This window comes from Mustela erminea, chromosome 1 (assembly GCF_009829155.1).
Source record: "Mustela erminea isolate mMusErm1 chromosome 1, mMusErm1.Pri, whole genome shotgun sequence".
In the NCBI taxonomy this organism is placed as follows: Eukaryota; Metazoa; Chordata; class Mammalia; order Carnivora; family Mustelidae; genus Mustela; species Mustela erminea.
The window spans coordinates 140,890,149-140,914,692 of record NC_045614.1 but is presented as its reverse complement, the minus strand read 5'-3'; the positions used below and the strand labels follow the sequence as shown (position 1 = coordinate 140,914,692).

Sequence of the window (24,544 nt, the reverse complement as noted above, 5' to 3'; positions counted from 1 at the left end):
CTTGAGGAGGAAGTATTTTGAGTTTCTTCTTTCTTTGTTTCTTTTCAGAGCCACTAACCCATCTTTTAAGGAAGTACTGTCACGAATTGAGTCCCACGAAGACTGCAGGAACTTACCCATGATCTCCTTCCTCATTCTCCCCATGCAGAGGGTGACTCGCCTGCCCCTGCTCATGGACGTAAGACATGACCTAATGGCTCTTCCTCTGTGGGTAGCTGTGCTATCAATCTGGTTAAGAAAATTATTCTTACTTCACTTAAGTCAATGTACTATAGCTCTTCTTCAAATTCCTCCAACTAAATGTAAGTGTTGGAAAGTCTCACTGTGTCTGATATCTTTGGAAATTACCTTCAACTTAGGCTTGTGTGGGCGCTCTGAAGATTTCAGATTATATCACTCACTTAACATTTTTTGAAATGGGAAAGATATCAGCTTATTGAAGACAAGGGGCTTGGATTCTGTTTCCAGCTGAGCCACTAAGCATGTGAGCTTGAGCAAGTCACTTAACATCTTCACTTTTCTCAGATTGATCACCAAGATCCCTTCCCTGGAGGGTTCCCAGAGGCTGTGGTGCTTCTGCTGTATGTGGGGATGAGACACACTTAAGCACTAGAAAGGGTGGCTCAGTCGTTGAGCCTCTGCCTTTGGCTCGGGTCATGATCTTGGGGTCCTGGGATCCAGCCCCGCATCTGGCTCCATGCTTGGCAGGAAGCCTGCTTTTCCCTCTCCTACCCCCCTCCCCCCCGCTTGTGTTCCCTCTCTTGCTGTGTGTCTCTGTCAAATGAATAAATAAAAATCTTAAAAAAAAAAAAAAAAGAAGACATGCACTCGCCCTCATTTTTTATTGTACAAAGGAGGGTGAGGAAAGGCCAGTGTCCTTATTTTAGGAAACATTCATGAAGAAAACAGGGATTTGATTTTGAATGGTGGCAAGACATGCCTGGGGGCGTCGAGTAGAGACTGTCTGGTCTGAAATGCAGCTGGGAGGACAGCCCACAGCAGCAAAGACTGAGAGAAGAACCAGGTGGCCCGGCACAGCTCCCATCCGGCTGGTGGGCCAAATTGTGTCTTTTTGATCAAGTTAAAATATTTTGCCGTAGTTTTACTTTAAAATTGGATCGTGATGTAAATGTCAGTTTTAAATGTATTTGAGTTTTGCATGTCAAAACACAGGATAAAACAGCAAAGAATTATGATTGAGTAAAGTTACAAGATAAATTCCATTTTCCATATTCTGTTATAAATTCACAAAGATTTCCTTAAAGCACTGACATTTTGCCGTGAGTAAAAGCATGTGATCCCAGTCACTTTGTTGGCTCTGCTGGCTGGTTGGGGGTGGGGGGCTGGTTGTTTCAGGATTCCCAACACCCCGCTGCTCTCCAGCTTCATCTCAATTTACTACCTTCCTGCGTTTCCTTTGTGATTTTGGAACTTCTCTCCTTGCTAATATTGGGAAACTTGCAGAATTTTGAAAACTTAGTTCTCTGATTTTTTTTTTTTTTTAATTTTATTCGTTTGACAGACAGAGATCACAAGTAGGCAGAGAGGCAGGCAGAGAGAAGGGGGAAGCAGGCTCCCTGCTTAGCAGAGAGCCCGATGCGGGACTCAATCCCAGGACCCTGAGATCATGACCTGAGCCGAAGGCAGAGGCTTTAACCCACTGAACCACCCAGGTGCCCTGATTTTTTTTTTTTTTTTTAATCACATTTCTCATGTTTAAGGATGGAATGCAGCCAAGTTATCAAAACCAAATTTTGGCTTAAAAAAGGATTATTTGTAGGTTCCCTCCACACTCGTTCCCTGACTTTCCCACTCTGCATCTTCACATTGTTGTTGGCTGTCACTTCTCAGCTTTGTGACTAAAACAAGCATGTCTTTCAGGCACTAGTTCTAATGATCCTTCTTTCACGAAGCCTTCCTCATTGCCCTTCTGAGCAGATTGTCTTTTTCCCCATCTGAACACTCACAGCACCTTGAGAGAAGGGACTCTGATTAGGTAAACTTGGTGTGCGAGAAACCATGTGGCTTTTGGAGAAAGACAGATCTGGGCACAAATTCTGGCTCTCCCACTTACAGTATGATCGCTGGCAAACTGCCTAATTTCATCTGAAGCATAAGTGTAATAAGTTCTGGAGGGATTGGCATGGAAATGAATGAAGTAGTAAATGTTAAGCCTGACAGTAATAGGCAATCAGTGTTTCTTAACTAAATTCATGTATGTAGTGTTCAGGCTTGTCCTGAGTCATGTAAATATGGTGAGTTTTTCAAAGATACATTTGAGGAGCAGCTACTGTACTTTCTTCCATAAAATTTTATCAGCAGTAAAATGTCATTAAGAAAGTTTTATTTTATGAGATTTCTAACATTTTCATAAAAATATGAAACTTTGATCTAGAGAAATATTTCAAATTTTGCTATTTTTTAAAAATGAGAAATGGGTACATTTCTTGCAATGTTATGAATGTTTAAGGTTCTTTTTCTTCTGATAATGTATTTTAGCCACATTTCTTTAGATTCTGTTTATGCTGTGATCTCTCAACGTTCTGTATTTTCTCTGTTTAAGTTTGAGAAAATTGCTTGAATAGATTGGGACTCATAGAATCTAACATACTGTGTTTTACCATGTTGGAGGTTAATGCTGTGAATGGCCAGTGGGCTCAGAAGTCTTTTGGGTCAGAGACCCTTCTGAGATTGTGAATAAAGCTAGAGTCATTCTCCCTAGAAAATTCAGTAGACACAAAATTTTACATAAAATTGAAGTGTGCAAAGACAGCTTAGGACTCAGGATGCCAGCTTTTAGGGACGTAAACCAGTATTTTTCATACTGCTTCTGTACACATTAGTGGGTCATGAAATTGATTTTTGAACCATAACCAGTATTTATTAAAAAAGTGGAACAGAGGGACACCTGGGTGGCTCAGTCCTTTGAGCGTCTGCCTTTAGCTCAGTGGGGAGCCTGCTTCTCCCTTTCCTCCCTGGTTCTGCTCTCTCACTATCTCTACTGCTGTCTGTGTCTCTTTCTCTCAAATAAATAAATATAATATTTTAAAAAGTGAAATAGAATAGAATGTATGGAATGTGATGTATACACAGTTCATAATGTGATTAAATATTTTATAAAAGACCTTTTTTCATTTTTATGTTCACATGTCCTGGTTGCTAATGTAAATGGATTTCTTACAGTGGGTCATAGTAAAAAATGTGAGAACCATTGACAAAAGTCCACAGGTGGGACACTCTGCTTCTCACATAGCATTATGTAATAATCCTGACACCTGACTTCCAGCTTTGTATGTCTGGTACTCACGTACATTTAAGGTACCAGTTCCAAACTTACCTTTCATCTCTGTTTGATTCCTATTGCTGTAATCAGTTTCCTCAAATGTGAGAATCTGGCCACCTGGGCAGAATCTAAATGTACTTAAAGCATCATCTCTTCAATTTTGCTTCATTTGGAGAGTTAGTTAAACGTGTTGAGATGAACATTTTTAACAATTGAAATGATTCCATTGGCTTTGAATGGATATGGTTTCAAAGATTATCTGTATTCCCATTTACCTTGAATTAGCCCTCTTTGAAGTCAATTTTAGCATCACAAAAATTGCAGTATAGCTATATCAAGAGAAAGAGAAGATCCAGCAGCCTGTTTTTCTTTATCTTTTTATTCAGTGATAGTATCTACAAACATAGTTACTTTGAGTAATGATGATGATGGTAATAATTAGTTTTACCATTCATTGAGGGCCTACTGTATGATAGGCACTCATAAAGAGCTGTATGTGTATTGTCATTTAATCCTGGCAATAGCATTGTGACATAGTTGGCTTTATTCCCATTTTACAGATGAGGAAACTGAGTCTTCTAGAGGTAGGGTTGGTGACTTGCCCACAGTCAAATAGCTAGTAAGGGACAGAACTTGGATTTGAAACCTGGTTCCTCCACCTCTGAAGCCCATTCTCTTATGTAATCATTCCCTGGATTTACTTAGATCTTGTGCATTTAAAGACTGTTTCCTAGTTTTGTCATCAGATTTTAATGTAATCTTTATAGTCTTCCATAATGTCATGTTCAGCATTGTTAAGTTTGCTAAGAGGTTGTGGCTGGACCTTGATTTTATTTTACTTAATAAAATAAATTGATTTTTTTTTTTCTTTTCATTTACTTCACTGCAGACTATCTGTCAGAAAACACCGAAGGACTCTCCGAAGTATGAGGTCTGCAAAAGAGCCCTAAAGGAAGTGAGCAAGGTAACTATTGAAATCTACCTTGTCCCTCAGTAAACCCTTCAGTTTCTCAGAGGAGCACACATCTGGGTTTGATGCTGAGCATTGAGAGTTCTCAAAGCCATTCACATGGCATTCTTTAGGGAGCTGAGAAACAAAATAATGTTTGCTGTTCTCAAATGAAGTGAGTATTTTTATTATTTTACACGGTCTTGCTATAAGGGCCAATAGAGATTTCATTTTCTTTTGTTGTCTGGGTAGTCGTTTATTCATTCTTTCATTCATTAAACAGCTGTTTACTGAGTATCAACTACTGTGCCAGGCATGATGCCAATCCCTGAAAATATGGTGATGTAGACTAGACGTAAGACAGTTGTGGTTAATGTCCTCATGCAGTGTGCTGTGTAAAGGGGAAAGCAGGTGTTAAGTAGGAATTACAATAAAGAATGGGGAGTGACACGGTAGGGAAGGACATAGTGATGTTTTAGCTGAAACCTAAAGCAAGCTGAGCTCTGAACCAGGGCTTGGTGGGGAAAAGAGTGTCTTGAGTATGTGTAGAAACCCAAAGGCAAGAAAAATACTTGGGGCATTTGAAGAATTGACATGTTCTTCATGAGGTTATAGAGCCCAGTCTAGGAAACAATACTGGGGAGCCAATGTTAGGGAAGTGTGGACCTTGTCTTATGACGATGCAGAAGGTATAAATTCATGTGTTTTAATGGTGGCAGTGGGGGTGGGACCATTTTGAGGCTTTTGTATTGATTAGGCTAGAGGTGACAGTGGCCTTTATGGATGTATAGTAGGCTGTAGAGAAGCGATGTATAATATTGGGGAGGTGGGCACAAAGATTGATTGGCTAAGTGTATTTAAGATCATGGAATATCAAGGAGTCAAGGAGTATGGTTGCTGGCTTGGGCAGCTAGATGGATGCTCTTATTTACCTTCACAATAGAAATATAGGGAGAAGTTGATGGGTTCCATTTTGGATATGTGACAATAAAAGTTAAAAAAAATTCTATCAAAGTATAGAATATTCAAGTTGGCTGAATAAACAGGCCAGGAGCTCATTGGAGAGACTGGAATTGGAGACGTGGATTTGGGAATCATGGGCATGTGATGATTTCTGAAGCCGGGAGAGGAGATGAGATCACCCAGAAAGAGTGTATAAAGTAAGAAGAGTAGTGACACAACCATGAAGACCACCACCACCATTCATCTTGTTTAGGGGAATGGTACCTAGAGAGAAGACTTAAAAAACAAAACATACCAAAGAAGGAGGAAAACCATAATGGCCTGGCGAATGGCAGATGATTTGGTGGAAGGACGGTCAGCTTGGTTGAGTGCTCCTGTAAGATAAAGTGAAAAATGAGTCAAGTATTTATGGGTTTATCATCAGGTGAATTGTGTCCTGGCGCTGGTGGGCGTGGAAGCTGGATTGCCGTGTGTTGAGGAACGAGTGGGAGATGTGGAGATGCTGCTGGCCAGCAAATGTAGCTGCTGCTTCAACACTGGGGCTGTGCATGGAGAGAGAGAGCTGCAGCTAGAAGGAAGTGTGGGAATGCCTTTTTGTTTGTCCAAAGATTAGAGAAAACGTGGGTGCATTTCAATGCCAATAGAAATGTTGAGCTGAGAGCAAGTAGTAGGTGTAGGAGTCAGTGAAGATACTGTGTGAGCTAGGCAAAGGGGGCAGAGACAGTGGTAGTGCCAGAAGTTTCCCAAACCACTTGTAGCTACCATACCACCTTCAAGTCTGGCACTTTTTTTTTTTTTTTTTTAAGATTTTATTTATTTATTTGACAAAGAGAGAGAGATCACAAGTAGGCATAGAGACAGGCAGAGAGAGAGCGGGGAAGCAGACTTCCAGCCGAGCAGAGAGCCCGATGTGGGGCTCGATCCCAAGACTCTGAGAGCATGACGTGAGCTGAAGGCAGAGGCTTAACCCACTGAGCCACCCAGGTTCCCCAAGTCTGATACACTTTTGTGCCAGTTTCTGTGAGGTAGTTTTTCTTTCTTTCTCTTTTTCTTTCTTTCTTTCTTTCTTTCTTTCTTTCTTTCTTTCTAGACTTATTTATTTATTTTAGACTGAAAGTGAGTTGTAGGGACGGAGGGAGAGGGAGAGAGAATGCTCCTGCAGACTCCTTGCTGAGCATGGAGCCCAGTGTGGGGACTCAATCCCAACACCCTGAGATCATGACACGAGCCGAAATCAAGAGTCGGCTGCTTAACCGAGTGAGCCACCCAGTGCCCCTGTACTTTTGATCAACTCTGAGGTGACTCTGTTTTATGTATTCTCATCCTTGCCAGTAGTACCTACAAAATCATGGGTTTGGTGAGATAGTTATTATTCTAATATACATTTTTTTTAAAGACTTTATTTATTTATTTATTTGTCAGAGAGAGAGAAAGAGAGAGAGCGAGTGAGCGCACAAGTAGGCAGAGAGGCAGGCAGAGGCAGAGGCAGAGGGAGAAGCAGGCTCCCTGCCCAGCAAGGAGCCCGATGTGGGACTGGATCCGAGGACTCTGGGATCATGACCTGAGCCAAAGGCAGCGGCTAAACCCACTGAGCCACCCACGCATCCCCTACTGTACATCTTTATATTAAAAGTAAGTTTATCTGTGTCTTAGTTCATTCAGGCTGCTGTAACAAAATACCACAGACCAGGTGTGTTATAAGCAACAGAAATTTATTTCTCCTAGTCCTGGTGGTTGAAGAGTCCAAGATCAAGGTTGGGTGAGGGGTCCTCTGGTGGGCGGCAGATTTCTTCTTGTAGCCTTACGGTAAAGGGGCTGAGGGCTTGGTAGAGCCTCTTTTATAGCACTAACCATATCATTAGGGCTCTATCCTCCTCATGCCTTTTTTTTTTTTTTTTAAGATTTTATTTATTTGTATAACAGAGAGAGACACAGCGAGAGAGGGAACACAAGCAGGGGGAGTGGAAGAGAGAGAGAAGCAGGCTTCCTGCTAAGCAGGGAGCCCGATGTGGGGCTTGATCCCAGGACCCTGGGATCATGACCTGAGCTGAAGGCAGATGCTTAACAACTGAGCCACCCAGGTGCCCCTACCCTCATGACTTTTAAAGCACCTCCCAAATATCCCACTTCCGAATACCATCATCTTTGGGGTTTAGGATTTCACTATATGAATTGGAGGGATACAAAAATGAAACCATAACAATCTGTCAACTGCTAAAATTCACCTCTTGCCCCATCAGTGGTGTGCACATCCCACTTCAGGAAACACTAAGAGAAGAAACAGCCTGACAAATGTGAGGTGACCTTAGGTCCCACCACCAGTGGGTCTCTTCTCCAGGACCCCGTATCCTGTGCTGCCTTCCTGGAGGCAGTAGGTAGATGGTCTTTAGGAGATGCTACTAATGAACTTCTAGCATTGGACTTGGAAGAAATTTTGTCAGATTTTACTTGGTTGTTACTGAGAAGTTGAAAAAGAATTCACACAGAAGAGGAAAGAGGAAGGCTGTAGTAATTGTTGAATTGAACTAGGAATGATATTTAGTGTTTTTCAAGAATTTCACACCGCAGTTAAAATAAACCACTACATTCCTTCAGGCATCTCTTGTTCACTGGATTTGACACTGGTAGTTGTAGGAAAGGCGGGCAAAAATGTAATGGATCAGTGAATTGCCTTAATCTGATATTATAAACATATAAAAGGCTCTCTGTGAAGAAATGCCCTTCTTGTGACTTGTTTCTCTGCATTTCTTTCTCTCTCTTGAGCACAAGTTATGAACATCAGAATTATTTCTCGAGTCTCCTAGTGGTGTATGGTAGCTAAAACCACTAATACAGCCAACTCAGGAATTAACTTCTTTTTCATCTGTCAAGGTTACTGATGGGGTTTAAAGATTCTGGGAGAACAGTAATCAGTACTTTCAACAAAAAGAGTGTATAAATAGAGCATTTGTTGTTCAAAATTAAAATGCAGAAATTTTACTTGTTTGCTTTAGTTGAAAAGAAAATAAAGTAGGAGTTTCCAGTATTTATTTTAGAGAGTGACACTTGGTATATCAGGGTCCAAGTTTTTAGAAGGAGACTACCTAAAGCCCTTGGGCAAGTGTCTCTACATAGTTACTCATTCTTGGAAAAAATGAGTAATATCTTTTCTGGTAATTAAAATACTAATGAAATTTATTTGCGTAGTATGAATAATATGTCACTGAAATTCCTCGTACACGTTGCTGAAGTGAGTGTAAGTGCTTACTGAATTTGGGGCCTTAGAAAGACTTAGTGGCCTCATTGAACAACTCAAAAACAAGAAAGATATTTCTGTTAAATAAAAATGTGTTTACTTCCCGATTTTCTGTTCACATGCTGGGGTGGGGCTACGGGGTGGATGGTTGCCCGGTGCAGAGTGGTGTCTGACGTTCAAGGAGTGGGAGGTTGGAGGGTGGGTTTCTTGTTTCAGGGAAGTCTTTCCTGCCCTCTTCTTGCATTTACTCTCCTGAAGGGACTAACTGCTTTCATTCTCTCCTCATAAAGATGATTCTTCTGTTTGGAGATCTGTTAAGGTATAAGCTTTTCTCCCGGTAGTGGAATAGCCAATTCTCTTTAATCTTCTTCTGTAGCTTACTGGTTCTACCATTTGCAGAAAGGTAGGCATACATATCTGTTTCCCTGGAAAGATCCCTAAGCTATATCGTTACGCAAAGAACATTAAGTTGCAGAGCAATACAGATGGTGTAGTGACATCTAGATAATCAAGTGTGTTGATGCTTGTATGTATGTTAGCGGTGTAGAGTAACCGGTGTATAGAAATCGTCCCAGAATCATACACATCGAACTTTGAACTGTGTGGAAGGGAAAGATTCACAAGGTTTCTATTTTCACTCTAAGTACTGCTTTAAGGTTTACAAAGGTATACTCTGAAAATAAATAGTAAGTGTACATTATAGAAAACTTGGAAAATTTAGGTAAGAGAAAATAAAATATATTGGTACTTTTGTCAAAAGTAATGACTGTTGGGTCACTTGGGTGACTTATTTGATTAAGCATTTGCCTTCCGTTCAGGTTCTGATCCCACGGTCCTGGGATGGAGCCTGACATTGGCCTCCCTGCTCAGTGGGGAGTCTGCTTCTCCCTCTCCCTCTCCACACCTCCCCCCCCCCACCACAGCCCCATTCTCTCTCTTGCTATCTGTCTCTCAAATAAATAAATAAAATCTTAAAAAAAATAAAAGAGGGGCGCCTGGGTGGCTCAGTGGGTTAAGCCGCTGCCTTCGGCTCAGGTCATGATCTCAGGGTTCTGGGATCGAGTCCCGCATCGGGCTCTCTGCGCAGCAGGGAGCCTGCTTCCTCCTCTCTCTCTGCCTGCCTCTCTGCCTACTTGTGATCTCTCTCTGTCAAATAAATAAATAAAATCTTAAAAAAAAAAAAAAGAGTAATGACTGCTGTCATTCTACTACATATACTTCCAATGGGATGTCTAATCCAATACCAATATATGGTATAAATGTACCCAGAGAAATTGATTCTTATGGTACCCATTTCACTTACTATTCTACTAGTACTGCCTGGAACATTGTCTTACATAAATGATTGTGCTTATCTCATTATTTCTAAAGACCAGTTTCTAGAAGTGGGTTTATTGGGACAAAATTTAGGTATTTTTAAAGGCCCCCAAGTGCCTTCAAGAAAGGTTGCTCCCAAGTCCATGGCCACCAAAAGATATGTAAATGTCTGTCTTTCTGCACACCTCCCAGCATCAAATACTCGTTTAATCTTTGTGAATGTGGGGTGTCTGGGTGGCTCAGTGGGTTAAATCCTCTGCCTTCAGAGCGGGTTTTGGGCTCTCTGCTTAGCAGGGAGCCTGTTCCCCCCGCCTTGTAATCTTTGTCTTTCAAATAAATAAACTCTTAAACAAAAATCTTTGTGAATGCAATAGATTGAAAATATTTTAAATTTATATTTCTTTGTTAGAAGGTTTGAGCTTTTTTTAAAAAATAAATTTGGCTTAAAAAAAGCGAGTTGAATTTAATAAAGCTTTGACAGCTGCTGAAGGAAGGCATTATTTTAATATGCTGAGCCTGATTTTAATAAAAACACCAGAGCACACATTTGCAAACGAGTTCTTGTCCCTTTGAAATAGTCATTAAAATGGGCTCCACTGATGAGACCATTGCTTAAGACATTTGGGGAATTTTCTTGTTTTTAATATGCTCTCTGAAACCTTGTCTTCTGTTGTGGTGGCTGACTCCATGGACTTTTGGTGATGGAATCAATATTTGGAAGTTTAGGAAGTGTGATGATAACCCAGACTTAATAATGCCATTTTCCCTTCTCATTTTAAAATAGGATAATTATAAAGGAACTGCTCCTCTACCCTGACCCCACCCCCTTTTTTTAAAGTGACTTAGAAACTGTCTCTGAAGGCTGTTTACACAGAAACATTTGCTGAGTGTTCCTTGTGTTTTTAGGTGCTGGGCTGTGGGCACTAGGCTGACAAATATGGAAATCTCACAATCTCTGCTCTCCATTCTCTTTGGAGAGAAACTGTCCCAGATAAGTCCTGAGAGATAGGTAGGGGGTTATAAATCTAGATAAGAAGGAATCGGTTGGACAGAGTGGACTGAAGAGTGTTCGGGCAGAGGGAATCACACATGCAAAAGGGCAAAGGCAAGATGGAATGTGGTGCTTTGACCAGAAATTTTGTAGGGCTGAGGTCCAGGATAAGAGCAGTTGCCAGATCATGGTGTTGCTAAGACCTAATTCTGAAAGCTCAGGGGAGCCTACTAGGGATTTTATAGCCCAGGCATTTCATGATCAGATTTGAACTTACAAGGATTGATAGTGTTATCATCAGGATGTGTAAGGGTAGGGTAGGATCAATGGATGACAGAGAATTAGTAGGCCAGTAATCCAGGGAAGAGGGGGTTTGGGCCCGAGTTCTGGGCACAAGGCAAAGGGAGGGAAATGTTACAGAGGACAAAGGAGAAGGAGGCGACTGAGAACAGTGAGGGCCAGGGTTTTGGACTGGGAAGGTGGATGATGCTAGAACTAACTAGTCACTGGCCTAGAGGACACGGGACCACAGGGAGGGGGTGATGAAGGGGGTGTGTAGGTTTGGTCATTCTCATTTTAGAGTTCGAGCTGCCTGTGGGCCATATAGGTAGTTGGTAGTTGGTGGTAGAACCCAGGGGACAGACCAAATTCAGGAACATAGATACGGGAGCTGTGAACATATTCCTCAAGAGAATTTGTGAAAATGTCTGGAGCCTTGGCCGCCTGGTTAAATTCCCTTTCAGCATACTTAATCCTTTCAGCATACTGCAGTTTCAGATTGCCCCTAATCCTACGCTGGGTGTTTTTGGCCCTTGTTTGTGACCGGGTGTAGCCATCCATCCCTGCATCGGTGGACTCCAGGTTCAGACTGAAATATAAGCTGTAACTGAAGATAGGGGTACCCCCCAAATCTAGAAATCTGTTAAGCAATTGGAAATCATTTAAGCGTCCATCAGTAGGGAATTGAACAAACACATTGGGGAAAGCCTGTGATTGTAGCATAAATTGCATCCTCTCTCTCCCCTGCTGAAAGCCTGTGAGTAATGCTTCTCTTTGCACTCGGAATGCAGTCCAGATGCGTTAAGAACTTGTGTGCTTTGACCCTGGCCTCTGTCCCTTCATCTTGTGCCATCTTCCTTGTGTCAGGCTCTTTTCCTTTTTCAGGCACAGAATCACTTTACCATGATCAGCCCTTTGCTTGTGGTGTTCACTGTGCCCAGACCAACGCCAGGACCAGGTCTGAAAGGGTCTCGAGCCCAGAGCTTCTGTCTCCATGGAGTGTGAGGTTCACCAGCCCCCCAGCACACAGATGTGTTCTTGTACACCAACTTGGAAGCTCTCTGAAATTCACAGTCTGGGAATTTTTAATGGAGGTTTCATTCTGTAGGCATGATTGATTCCATCATTGACGATTAGTGGTCAAGCCAATCGCCAGCCTACTCCCGTCCCCAAAAGTCTGGTTGGGGAGGGTCTAGTGGGGCTGAAAGTTACAACCCTCTCTGTAATCACTTGGTTGGCTCCTCTGACAACCAGCCTTATCCTTAGGGGGTTTCTACAAGCTACCTCACTAAGGTAAATTCAGATGTGGTTGAAAGGGGCTTGTTAGGAATAGGAAGACACTCATTTCAGCATTATGGCCTTGGAGCTTTCAGGAACTGGGAACAGAACTACATATTATAACTAAAGATGCCCCCCTGGCTCTTATATAGGAAGTTACAAGGGCTGAAGGGACTGTGTGCTGGGAACTAAAAACCAAGACCAAATGAATTTTTTATTATAAATTACAGGCCCCCATTAAACGTCTTGGAATACATTCAGTTCCTAGGTAGTTCAGTAGTTCTAGTTAAACTGAATTTCCCTTAGGTTGGCCATCCTTGAAAAATCATCGATCCTTGGGTTCTACCCAGAGCCTTCCCTCTTTTGGCACCCTGTTCACATGCTTTGCAGGTAGGACTCTGCTTAAAATTTGCCTTTGCAATTGATAGTCTGATTTGGAAGTGGGGAGAGAGGAAAAGCTTGCCCTGAGGCTGGCTGAGGTTTCCCTGGGGAAGGAGAGGAGGGAGGACAAAGGAAAGGAGCCAGAAGGTCAGAGACCAGACTGTGGGAGAGCCCTCAGAGCACATGTGTCCCGGAGACTTTTCAGGACTTTTTTTCCCCTCTGTCTTCACATCTTAATGACACCATCTATAACTGGGTACAATGTCTTCACTGTGTAAGACTGTGAGTTCTTTAACTGTCTGAAGTGAGTCTCTGGAGCTTCCCAAGTGCAGCTTATTTCCTGCGAGAGATCTGCATTTGAGATGGAGGTTTCTCTCCTTGACCTCTTAACCGTCCTTCTTCTTCTTTGTTCTCAGCTGGTTCGACTGTGCAATGAAGGAGCTCGGAAGATGGAAAGGACTGAAATGATGTACACAATTAACTCCCAGCTCGAATTTAAAATTAAGGTATTCTCGTGTTTCTTCATAAACAGATTTATTGCTGCTCTTGCTTAAATCTTATGTAAATAGAGACAGATAGTTGAGGGCAACAAAGTGCATAGGAATTTGCTTTTCAAAGAAGGGCCATAAATTGACTGGAGAGGAACTGCACCGGCTGAGGGCATCGCAGAAGCTCCAGGCAGCTCTGCTCCTGCTTATGGTCACCAGATAAAGTTGCCTTTCTCCAGGCCACAAGGTTAGGTTTATCTAAATAGCACATTCCCTCACCCTGCCTCCCTAAATTTAGGAAAAAGGGTAGTTTAAAAAAAAAAAAAAAAAAAGAATTTTAGAATGGATAGGTGATGTCATGACTATTCTCAAAGCGTCCTGCAAAACAAACAAAATCCATAAATTGTAGCGCGTGTTCTCCTCAATTAGGTAAAGATATTCCTCTTCCATTCTGAAAAGAAAAGAAAAGAAAAAGATTGTTAGTGGAGTGTTCTTTTCAAATTTGTTTTTCTTCCATAATTCTTTTTTGGGTATGTGCTGCCTCTCCCTGCTTGTCGATACTGTTTAGGAGTGGATGACAGGATGTGTAAAGAAGAAAATGACTGTTAATGGCAAATCTGGGTCATAGTCCTTTGTTGGCTCACAACTGAGTTCTGCATGGATGCGGGATCACACGATTGTGATTCTGTTGTATTTGTAACTTGTAACTTTAATTAAGCAACTTAAAGGGACTAGTCGTATTTTTTCATAGTAAAAGTGCTCCTAAATTGCGTGGTAGGTATCTGTGAAAGGGATCAGCATTTCATGGTCTTGTGCGGAGAGGAGATTCTCTGCCTTGCTGTTATGGCTGGAGGACCACTGGTTCAGTAGAGCTGTATGCTTTTATTTTATAAATGAGGAATATAAAGCCCAGAGAATACTTAATTGTTAAAGGGATCACTGGGCTAGTGGTGATGGAATCAGGCGGAGGGGCCTGTGTCTTGACTTGAAGATCAGTGTAAACTCTCACCAGAACATCCTGACTACAACGGTTGAGAGGCAGGAACGTGACACATAATTCTTAGAACGGAAGATGATGTGTACTTGTGAAAAACAAATGCACATATGCAGTTTGTCATCATGGCCTTCTACAGAAATGTATAGCCATTTCCAAACCCATCTTTCCTCCATCCCTCAAAGAGAAACTTGTCCTTCTCCGTAATTCGTTTCTAAGTATTTTAGAAAATATACCTAGACATCAAAAGCTTTATCTCATCCTTTCTGAAGATTATAAATTCCTAACCATTTCGATTTTTAAAGATGATAAATCCCTTCCCTGATCATTTTTCTTTACTGAAAATCTGTTGGCTTGAGATATCTTTAAGCTCTGTTTCTCTAGAGCCCCAAATTAATTTGTAATTGAAAAATGCTTACCCCACGGATCCTTAAAAATATATGGTTAACATCAATTGAGTTCATGAATTTGGGGTTTTTTGTTTTCTTTTGGTTCAATGATTAAAATATTTGCAAGCCTAAAGGAAGATATTCTGTGTTTCGATTTACAATAAGACCCTTAATTCAGACTACTTAGGAATACATAAAAGCTGAGGATCTTATTTCCATAGCACTTTATGGGCAACAGTGGACATTTTTATTCCGTTCATTTTAAAGAGGAGAAGCTATAGCTGTTTGAAGAAGTCAAATGATTTGTCCAAGCATATGTGTTGCTTCAACAAATTTTGTGAGCACTTTCTCTGTGGAAGGCAGCCAGAAAACCAAAACCGGATCCCTGCCCTCAGGAAACTTAACAGTCTACTAGAAGACCCCTGAAGTACACAGGAGTCTGCAACGTCTGCTGCTGTCTCTGTGGATGGAAGACAATTGAGAACCTCTCTCCTTTCTTTAAAAAAATTTGTTTTAGAATAGTGATTCATCACTTACATACAACACCCAGTGCTCATCATAACAAGTGCCCTCCTTAATGCCCATCCCCCATCTAGCCCATTCCCCCCACCCACCTCCCCTCCAGCAACCCTCAGTTTGTTCTCTATAGTTAAGAGTGAATTTTATGGTTTGATTCCTCCCCGCACATTTTTTTTTTTGGGTGGGGGGAGAACACTCTCAATGGGAAGGGGTGGTCAGCCCTACCCATGAGACATACTGGGCCACGTGGGGAGCTAGTCGCAGTCAGGCAAGGCTTCATACCTGAGGTACCTTTGAGCTGAATCTTGAAAGGTGAGTTAGGAAGGGTCTTACAGAAGTAAAAAGGAGGAACAAATGCACAGGGCATGGCTTCAGCTGCTTTAGCCCAGCAGTTGTATGCATCCAGTGTGGGTAGGCATGGGGTGCAGGGGGAGAAGGCAGAGTCAAGCAGTACACAGCAGCTCACGTTGGGGGGCCTTATGTGCCAAGAGGAACAGCTGAGCAAGGTCATCTGGGAGCCACTGAAAAGTTCTAAGCAGGGAAGCGACACTTCAGGAACATGGGAAAGGCCTTTTGAACTTATTCTAAATCCAGAAGTCATTAAAAAAATTGGTAAGTTCATATATATAAAAAAATTTTAAAAATTTTTCTATAGAAGAGAAAAATAAGACTTAAAAAAATAGAGAAATAGCAAACTGGAAAAATATTTGCAACTCACATATAGACAAGAAGTATCTTCAGTGTATAAGCTCAGAGAGATAAGAAAAAGTTAAGGGGAAAAAAAAATTAGGAAATTGCAAATTAGAAAATAACTCCAGCAGCTACTAGCTCTGTGAGTTTGGGCATTACTTTATGTCTCAGTTTTCTGAACCTTAAAATGGGACTGATGATAGTTACTTTCCCTTAGGGAGTTATTGTGAGGATTAAATTCATTATATAAAGGACTTGGAACAGATCTGATTGACAGTAAGCAAGAGGTAAATATTCAGATTCTTTGTCAGAATAGTTTCATAGTATGGACTCTGGGAAACAAGTGGGAGATTTTAGAAGGGAGGGGAGTTGGGGGCAATGGGTGAGCCCAGTGATGGGTATTAAGGAGGGTACCTATTGCATGGAACACTGGGTGTTATATGCAAACAATGAATCATGGAGCACTACATCAAAAACTAATGATGTACTGCATGGTGACTAACTTAACATTAAAAAAGAAAGAATAGTTTCATAGGCCTGGTAGGCATGTTGCAGAGGGATGAAGAGTGAATAAGATGTGAAACTGTTTAAACAGATTAGACTTTCCATCCAAGAACCCTGGCAGTAGGAAGGAAATGAGGGTTCTGGAGAAAAACTTGGTCACCAGTTAAGATCAGACACCAGTTTGTACCTTAGATCCGAGTGTTTTTTCCTCTAGATCCCAGCTTTCTCCAAAAGTTGCCTCCTCAGAGTTGGGGAGGAATATTTTTTTGTCTTGTAATGGAAAGTTTGGCCTTATGAATAAGCACATGGGGAAGTTGAGGATGCCGGGCTAGACCATGAAACATAAATTAAGTGCAATGGAGTGGGGTGGTGTATTGGTGGGTGGATAGGTTTCCTGGTCATTATTTGGGGACTTGGCTTATAACTAGAAGTCCAAGATATAGTGGACAAATGCAGAAGTCTGAGGTATTAAAAAGTCTGTGCATTACAGAAGATAGGTGGCTTCTCAAAAAGTTAAAGTAGGAGTACCGTATGGCCCAGCAATTCCACTGCTTGGTAAATACTCAGGAGAATTGAAGACAGTCATTCAAATGAAAGGTTTTATGTGAATGTTCATGGCAGCATTAGTCATAATAGCCAAAAAAGTGGAATTGACCCCAATGTTCGTCAAGAAAATAGGTGAACTGGGGCGCCTGGGTGGCTCAGTGGGTTAAGCCGCTGCCTTCGGCTCAGGTCGTGATCTCAGGGTCCTGGGATCGAGTCCCGCATCGGGCTCTCTGCTCAGTAGGGAGCCTGCTTCCTTCTCTCTCTCTCTCTCTGCCTGCCTCTCAGTGTACTTGTAATTTCTCTCTGTCAAATAAATAAATAAAAATCTTTAATTAAAAAAAAAAAGAAAATAGATGAACTGACGAATAAAATGTGCTACATTCATAAAGTGAAGTAGTGTTTAGCCATAAAAAAGGATTAAAGTTCTGATACATGCCAACATTGAAGGTCCTGTATTCAATAATTCTGTTGATATGGACTATCCGGAATAGGCAAATTTATGGGGTTAGAAGGTAGATTACTGGCTCCCAGGGCCTGGGTAGGAGAGAGAGGGCAGTATGGAGAGTGACCGCTTACTGCATATAGGGGTTTATTTAGTTAGTTATTTATTTAAATTCAATTAGCCTACATATAGTACATCACTAGTTTCAGATGAGGAGTTCAATAATTCCTCGGCCGGTGCTCATCACATCACGTGCCCTTCTTAATTCCCATCGCCCTGTTACCCCATCCCTCCACAAGTAACCCTCAGTTTGTTTCCTATAGTTAAAAATTCTCTCTTGGTTTTTCTCCCTCTCCAATTACTTACCATTCAAGTAATGAGAATGTTCTGAAATTAGGTGGTGATGAGTATTGCATTGCACTGTGAATGTGCTAAAAGTTACCGAATTACATGTACACTTTAAAATGCTTAAATGGAGGTGCCTGGATGGCTCAGTGGGTTAAACCTCTGCTTTTTGGCTCAGGTCATGATCTTAGATTCCTGGGATCGAGCCCTGCATCAGGCTTTCTGCTCAGTGGGGAGCCTGCTTCCCCCTCTCTCTCTGCCTGCTGCTCTGCCTACTTGTAAGATCTCTTTCTCTCTCTCTCTCTCTCTCTGTCAAATAAATAATAAATAAATCTTTAAAATGCTTAAATGATTAATTTTATCTTGACTAAAAAGTTATTCTTCAGCAACTCTTCTTTGTCTTGCTGGCCTATAAAATTGTTAAATTTTACGCAGAAGCTAGTTTTCTAAGATGCTGCTTAAAACCAAAAAGAATGAAAAGTCTTTTCTCCATAGAAATTACTTCAGGACTTTTAAGGAAATATTTTTGTTCATGTATTTCTTTTCTAGTGTTAGTCCTAGTCAGAGTTTCTTAACTAGGGTCATTCATTTATTCTACCATGGATTGTCTGGATTCTCTTCTTTGGTCATTTTAGTAGTTTCTTCTTTAAAAACAAAAACAAAAACAAAAAACCCCCAAAACTATTGAAATGAGTTTAATCTCCTAATAGTAAATTTGGAAACAAACAACACTTATAATGCCAGATTTTTGCTTTCAAAAAAGCATTGACATCTTGAAAACTGCTGCTGATTTTAGATCTTAATTTTTGCCTCATGGAATGTGAGGAGTCCATAAAAATCAATCTGTTTTTAAAACTATATAGAATAAAAGATATTCTTCCCTTGTTTCCTGAACCAAGAACCGCTCTCGGGTGGCATATACACTGGACCTGAGCCGAAGAACTCCCTCAGTGTATCCTGTAGGCTTACACGTGCTAGCAAGTTAGCTCTGTGTTCTCCACAACTGCAGCCCTTTCATGGGACCAAACTCGACATGTGATCCCTTGTGGTGACCTCTGGGGTGGGATGGTAGGGTCCTCCTGAGTTGTCTAAGCATCTCTCTGTTATTGCCTTTTAAGTCTCAGCCATTCCAGTTGGATAATTGTTTGATTTGCGATTTGGGGGCTGGAAACTCCATGAACTCCCTTAATAGCCAACTTCGAAAGTTTGAGGTCAACCATGATCTTTCATCTTCCTTTCTAAACCTTCAGGAAAATAGTCTGTAACTGATGAGCAACCTCCTTACAAAGGTCCCTTTATAAAATTAAAAAATACATATATGAACGTGTGTGTGTGTGTGTGTGTGTGTGTGTGTGTGTATGAAATCCTTTCTTAGCTTTCTTATTTCTTCTCTATACCCTCAGTTTTCTCTAGCTATTTTAAAATCACTGTTCCCTGAAAAGGATGGCCTTTGGAACTATTACAGCTATGTATGTGTCCAAGACCTTTTGCTTATTCTCTGGGTACAGTTTTCAAAATCAGATTTTTGACAATAAGCATTTCTGATAACTCAAAAAAAAAAAAAAGAACTCAAGGATAAGGATTATTCTGTAGTTTTGAGAGTTTTTCAGTTGGAAACTGGGCACTGAATAAAGAAAAAGCAGTATGTAATTCCTTGGATACAGCCTTTTCTATGAGATGAAGATGGATTATTTTGAAAGAACATAGTTTGCATAATGAGAAAGTGGCCTGATGCTGTCAGGGATGAATTTCTATGAGGAAAACTACTATAAACTTAAGAACAGGTGTTCTCCAGACTATGACTAAGTAAATATCAGTAGACAAAACATAGTTTGTAGGGTTTTTCCTGTTGAATAAAATCCTTTTAGTTGATAAAGTGAATATAGACTTTTTTGTTTTTTGTAACTATAGTTATCAGGTTCTGTTCTGTGATATTTAAAATAGCAGCAGTTTGGTACTGATAGATTTCCTTTTGATGCTTTTCCATTTTAAGTGACTCCCTGTCCATCTTTTGAGAGTTACAGAAGGGTAATAATTTGGGGCTGACCCAATAATATTTTCTCATTGAGTTTTAGTTGTCCTATAAGCAAGTTAATAGTTTTTTTCTATTGGGAAATAATTGTTCTTCTTTCATTTTCTCTTGGAGAATATACTGTACTTCTCTAATTATATTTCACTGTTATATACTTATAAAGTAATGATGTATACCAGGATATGTATTGTTTGTTTAGATGGGAGTTTAACTTCCCCTTCAATAATCTTAAAAGGACTTTCATTTGGCTTCATACACTGAGTTTTTCTCCTTCTGTAGCCTTTTCCTTTAGTCTCCTCTTCCCGGTGGTTGGTCAAAAGAGGTGAGTTGACAGCCTACGTAGAAGACACCGTGCTTTTCTCAAGAAGGACATCTAAACAGCAAGTCTACTTCTTTCTCTTTAATGACGTGCTCATTATCACCAAGAAGAAAAGGTAAGCCCTTTTGTGATGTTGCTGGCCATACGTCTGGTTTTAAAGCTCTGTAATTCAATTGTCCTTTAGGGTTGATTATCCTTTAAAAGCTTGTGATGTTAGACTTACAGTTTCCCCGTGTGGCATCATAGTAGCATCCATGTTTCATTTTCTTTAAATTTCATACCCAGTCGAGACTCAGATCATCCCTGCCAACCTCTGTCTAGCTTTTCCAGTGCGCGAGCCGTAGTTCTGAGCATTTTACACATTTTATCATTGGATTCTCATGACATCCCTGGGGAGGTAGCACTTGCATTATTCACTATCAGTGTTTTTCACACTTCTTTTGTCATAGAATTTCTGTAGAAAACACATCAAAGTTGCCCCAGTTGAGAACAAGCTGGGACACAATTCGAGTGTTTGTAACTTAATTTGAAACCCACTGCTCTTAATGGCTACTGGTCTAGGAATTCTCCCTGTGACTGGAGAATGAGAGCAGTACGCCAGTACTTCCTTCTGAAGGGGATAAAGTCAGTCAGCTTGGGGAGTGTTTCACACACACACACACACACACACACACACACTCCCCTCAGCTCTGTCTTTTTTAAGATTTTATTTATTCATCTGAAACAGAGTGACAGAGAGAGCACAAATGGAAGGGAGCTGCAGGCAGAGGCAGAGGGAGAAGCAGACTCCCCACGGAGCAGGGAGCCTGATGCAGGACTCGATGCCAGGACCCCGAGTTCGTGACCTGAGCCAAAGGCAGATGCTTAACCGTCTGAGCCATCCAGGGGCCCCAACTCTGTCTTTCTTTAGGGAACATTCTTCATCAAGTGTACTCAGTGTCTTGAGGGATTGCAAAGTATTTTTTTACTGGTCCTTTGTAAATACTCCATCTTTTCTAGAATGTGAACTTAGAGAAACAACATAAATCTGTGGTATTTTTTCACATAGGAAGGCAATGATGGTGGGCTGAACTGTTGGCATAAAATAGGTGTAAGTGTCATTCATGGGAGACAGTTTAGATAGACAAGGGGAAAGAGAAACCTGGTAACAGTCCTCTATAAATGTATAAAATAAAAGTGCAGGTTTATCATGAGATAGTTTAAATTCTACCTCTGAGTTGCTGATATTTCAGCTTGAAAATTCAAGCTAAATTGAAACAGAGTATGAGCTTTTCTTTTTGCTTCTTTTAATTTGCCTGTATTATAAATTATTTCAGCTGCTGCTTGGTGTCCAGCTGAAATGAAAATTATGTACAGTCTATCCTGAAAAGCCGTACTATGACTATGATAAATACTTAAAGATGCTACTTACTGTTTTTCATACTTAGGAAAATACTGTTGCCATAACTTCAGGAAGAAATTATTTCTCTTACCTGGGACAGTTTCAGTAGTCCCGATAGCTAGGTAAATTTGATAAATAAAAATTGGGGCGGGATTATAATTTTGTATTTTTATGTTTATTTGGTTTCCTATGAGATAGCATGTTTTTTTGGCTTTCTTTGAGATGTTTTGTTTTTAGGAGAAAGTAATTATATATGACTCTTCAAATGCCATTATTCTGGACTTTTAACATCTTCCAGCTGTTGAAATATTTGTTCTGTCTCAGTGGACCAAAAGCTGGAACTAAACTTTTCATTTTCTTGATAAAATATACATTGACAGGACGAAGCTGATCTTAAATATAAATGTAGCTTTGATTATGATGTCTGCAGTGAGTTCATGAAAACATTAAGGGTATTTAAGCCAATATAGCACAACTTTTATTCTCAAACTTGCGTAGAACTACCCAGTAAATAGACTTTTGGAACTTGAGAATTAAGGTATACGCTCTTCTACTCAGCCATGTGCTTTGCCCTCCACGGCGGATTTTGTCGTTATGGCTGGTTTTGCCTCCACAGCTCTCCCACATGTATTTGCTCAGGTATGTTTGAACTTGTATTATTAGCAAGTGAAAGGAAAAAATATATACATATGGCTCCAACGAAGAGGGTAACCTTGGTACCTGTCTTTGCCTTTACCAAACTGGGATTTCTTTTTTCCCCTTCGCCATGAGCTCCTCATATTTCTAGGAGAATAGCACTGAAGGCTCAAGTTGTTTATGACCTGAATTCACGGTGACGGTGACAAGCAGACCTCAGAGACTTGATAAACAGGCTCGGTTAAAAATGTACAGTATGCGCAGCCGTATTTACCCTGTAGCTTCAAGGAGGCAACTACGAATGCTTTGCATGCCAGAGGCAGCAGCGAAGGAGATACGACAGCTTTGAAGACGGCAATAATTTAGACTTGGCTGCGAGGTACAGATAAAGGATAATTACCTGTGCCAACTCTGGAGGGCCGAGCCACCCACCCACTGCCTAATTGTAATTCCAGGGTTCAGCCAAGGGGCTTAGCTGCTGGGTCTTCTAGGGGTTTCAGCTTCAGGGAGGCTCCTGGCTACCGGGGGAGACCGCCTGGGAGAGCGGTTCCTCTTCCTCCTCTGACTCAGTCTGGCAGCTGGTTTACGCTGAGCACACTCCATAGATGGCAGTAGGTGCGGCCGCCTCGGCTCTGTGACCTGTGTGTCAGTGCCAGGCTTGCAGAGCTGGTAGTGACTGCAGGGCTGTCCTCCAGGGCAGGGGTTTTCACCTTTTTTTAGACAACTAGAGGAAGTTTCCATTAGCCCTGGGCTGGTTATGGGTCACTGTATTAATAGTCTCTTCGACCACATTTCTGAAGGATACGTGACCTGTTAGGCTCTTCTGGATGAGAAAGTGAATTTTTTGTAGTTGAAGCTCTGACTGCAGGTTATGTGGGTACTTCTAGAGCAGAGTTCTCACCTCAGTGCTCTTTTTTTTTTTTTTTTTTTTTTAAAGATTTATTTATTTGGGGCACCTGAGTGGCTCTGTGGGTTAAGCCTCTGCCTTTGGTCCAGGTCATGATCTTAGGATCCTGGGATTGAGCCCTGCATTGGGTTCTCTGCTCAGCAGGGAGCCTGCTTCCCTTCCTTTCTCTTGGCCTGACTCTCTGCCTACTTGGGATCTCTCACAAGCCAGGGTGGGGGGCGGGTAGGGAGAAGCAGACTCCCTGTGAAGCAGGGAGCCAGATCTGGGGCTCGATCCCAGGACCCTGGAATCATGACCTGAGCTAAAGGCAGATGCTTAGCAGACTGAGCCACCCAGGTGTCCCCTACATCAGCACTCTTGACTCTTGACAGTTCTTTGTTGTGGGGGCTGCTCTGTGCTTTGTAGGATGTTTTAGCAGCATCCCTGGTCTCTACGCACTACTTGTCAGTAGCCTCTCCTTCTCAGTTGGGACAACCAAAAATGTCCCAGACATTGTTGTATATCCCTGGGTGAAGGGTGCAAATTGCCGCCATTTGAGAACCGCTGAACCGCGGTGATGCCAGACTGTCAACGAGTACTGCCTTCATGATAGGGGGTGTGCAAATGTGTCCGACCTGACACAGCACCAACAGTAATACTGTAATAGGGGAACAGACTGCCACGTTATATTCCTAGAGTATTGAATAATAACCTATTTATTATTATCCATTACGGTACACAGACCATCCCCATGTCCAGCCTCAGGGACCAAGTACTTTTATGTCCACATTTGAAATGTGAAAACTGACTCCAAGACCTAAATAGGTTCAGACTCGCAAAAGCCTTATTTTGTGAGGTAATTCACTGCCTTATTTTCCTTCGGTGCCTTCTCTCTGGCTTGAATCCCCTCCTCCGAATTTCTTCTGAAGTAAAAGCCGTTCCTTCTCTGTTAGTTCTTTTCAGCTGCTATAGCAGAGTCTCACAGACTGGACGGCTCAAGACATTAGGAATGGACTGTGTCCCAATTTTGGAGGCAGGGGTCCAAAATAAAAATATTTGCAGGGCCTTGCTCCCTCTGAAGTCTCTGTGGAGAATCCTGCCTCACTTCTTCCAGCTCCTTGTGGCTCCTGGGACTCCTTGGCGTGGAGTAGCATAACTCCACTCTCTGCCTGTCTTCATATGGCCTTCTCTCTGTGTCTCCGTGTGTCTTGAAATCTCTCTCTCCTTATAAGGACACCAGTTACTGGATTTAGGGCCTGCGCTACTCCAGGATGATCTCACCATAACTTGATTACATCTGCAAAGGCCATATTTCTAAATAAGGTCCCTTGGACAGGTACCAGGGGTTAGAACTTAAGCAGACTTTTGGAGGACACAGTTCAACTCCCTACACTCCCCCAGCCCATCACCACTGTTAGATTATGATCACATAATGAATAAATTGTGCTTAAGAATGATGTCTGAAGCCAGTTGTAGAACACACCTTTTTTTTTTTTTTAATTTTAACATTGACTGATGCCATTTTACATAATTTTGGAATGTCGTCTTGGTCATGTGACTCCAACACCTCCATTTGGAGGACTCATAGTTTACCTTTATCTATATCTTCTCCTTCAGACCTTTTCCTTCTCCAGGGTCTCTCCTCCTTTGTTAAAGCCACTCCCTGCCTCCAGTTGCTCCACAATTAACCCAGAAGA

General features: G+C 41.5%; 1 protein-coding gene across 3 annotated transcripts in view; it reads left to right on the top strand.

Moving 5' to 3' along the window:
• The window catches only part of ARHGEF26 (Rho guanine nucleotide exchange factor 26), a 122,904-nt gene that overhangs the window by 68,611 nt on the left and 29,749 nt on the right, over positions 1-24,544 (top strand). For all 3 annotated transcript variants that reach the window (XM_032344463.1, XM_032344454.1, XM_032344443.1), the window contains 4 exons: positions 49-178; positions 4,173-4,247; positions 13,093-13,182; positions 19,905-20,059. In XM_032344463.1, coding sequence (XP_032200354.1) covers positions 49-178; positions 4,173-4,247; positions 13,093-13,182; positions 19,905-20,059 — 450 coding nt within the window. The remainder of the gene's footprint in view (positions 1-48; positions 179-4,172; positions 4,248-13,092; positions 13,183-19,904; positions 20,060-24,544) is intronic.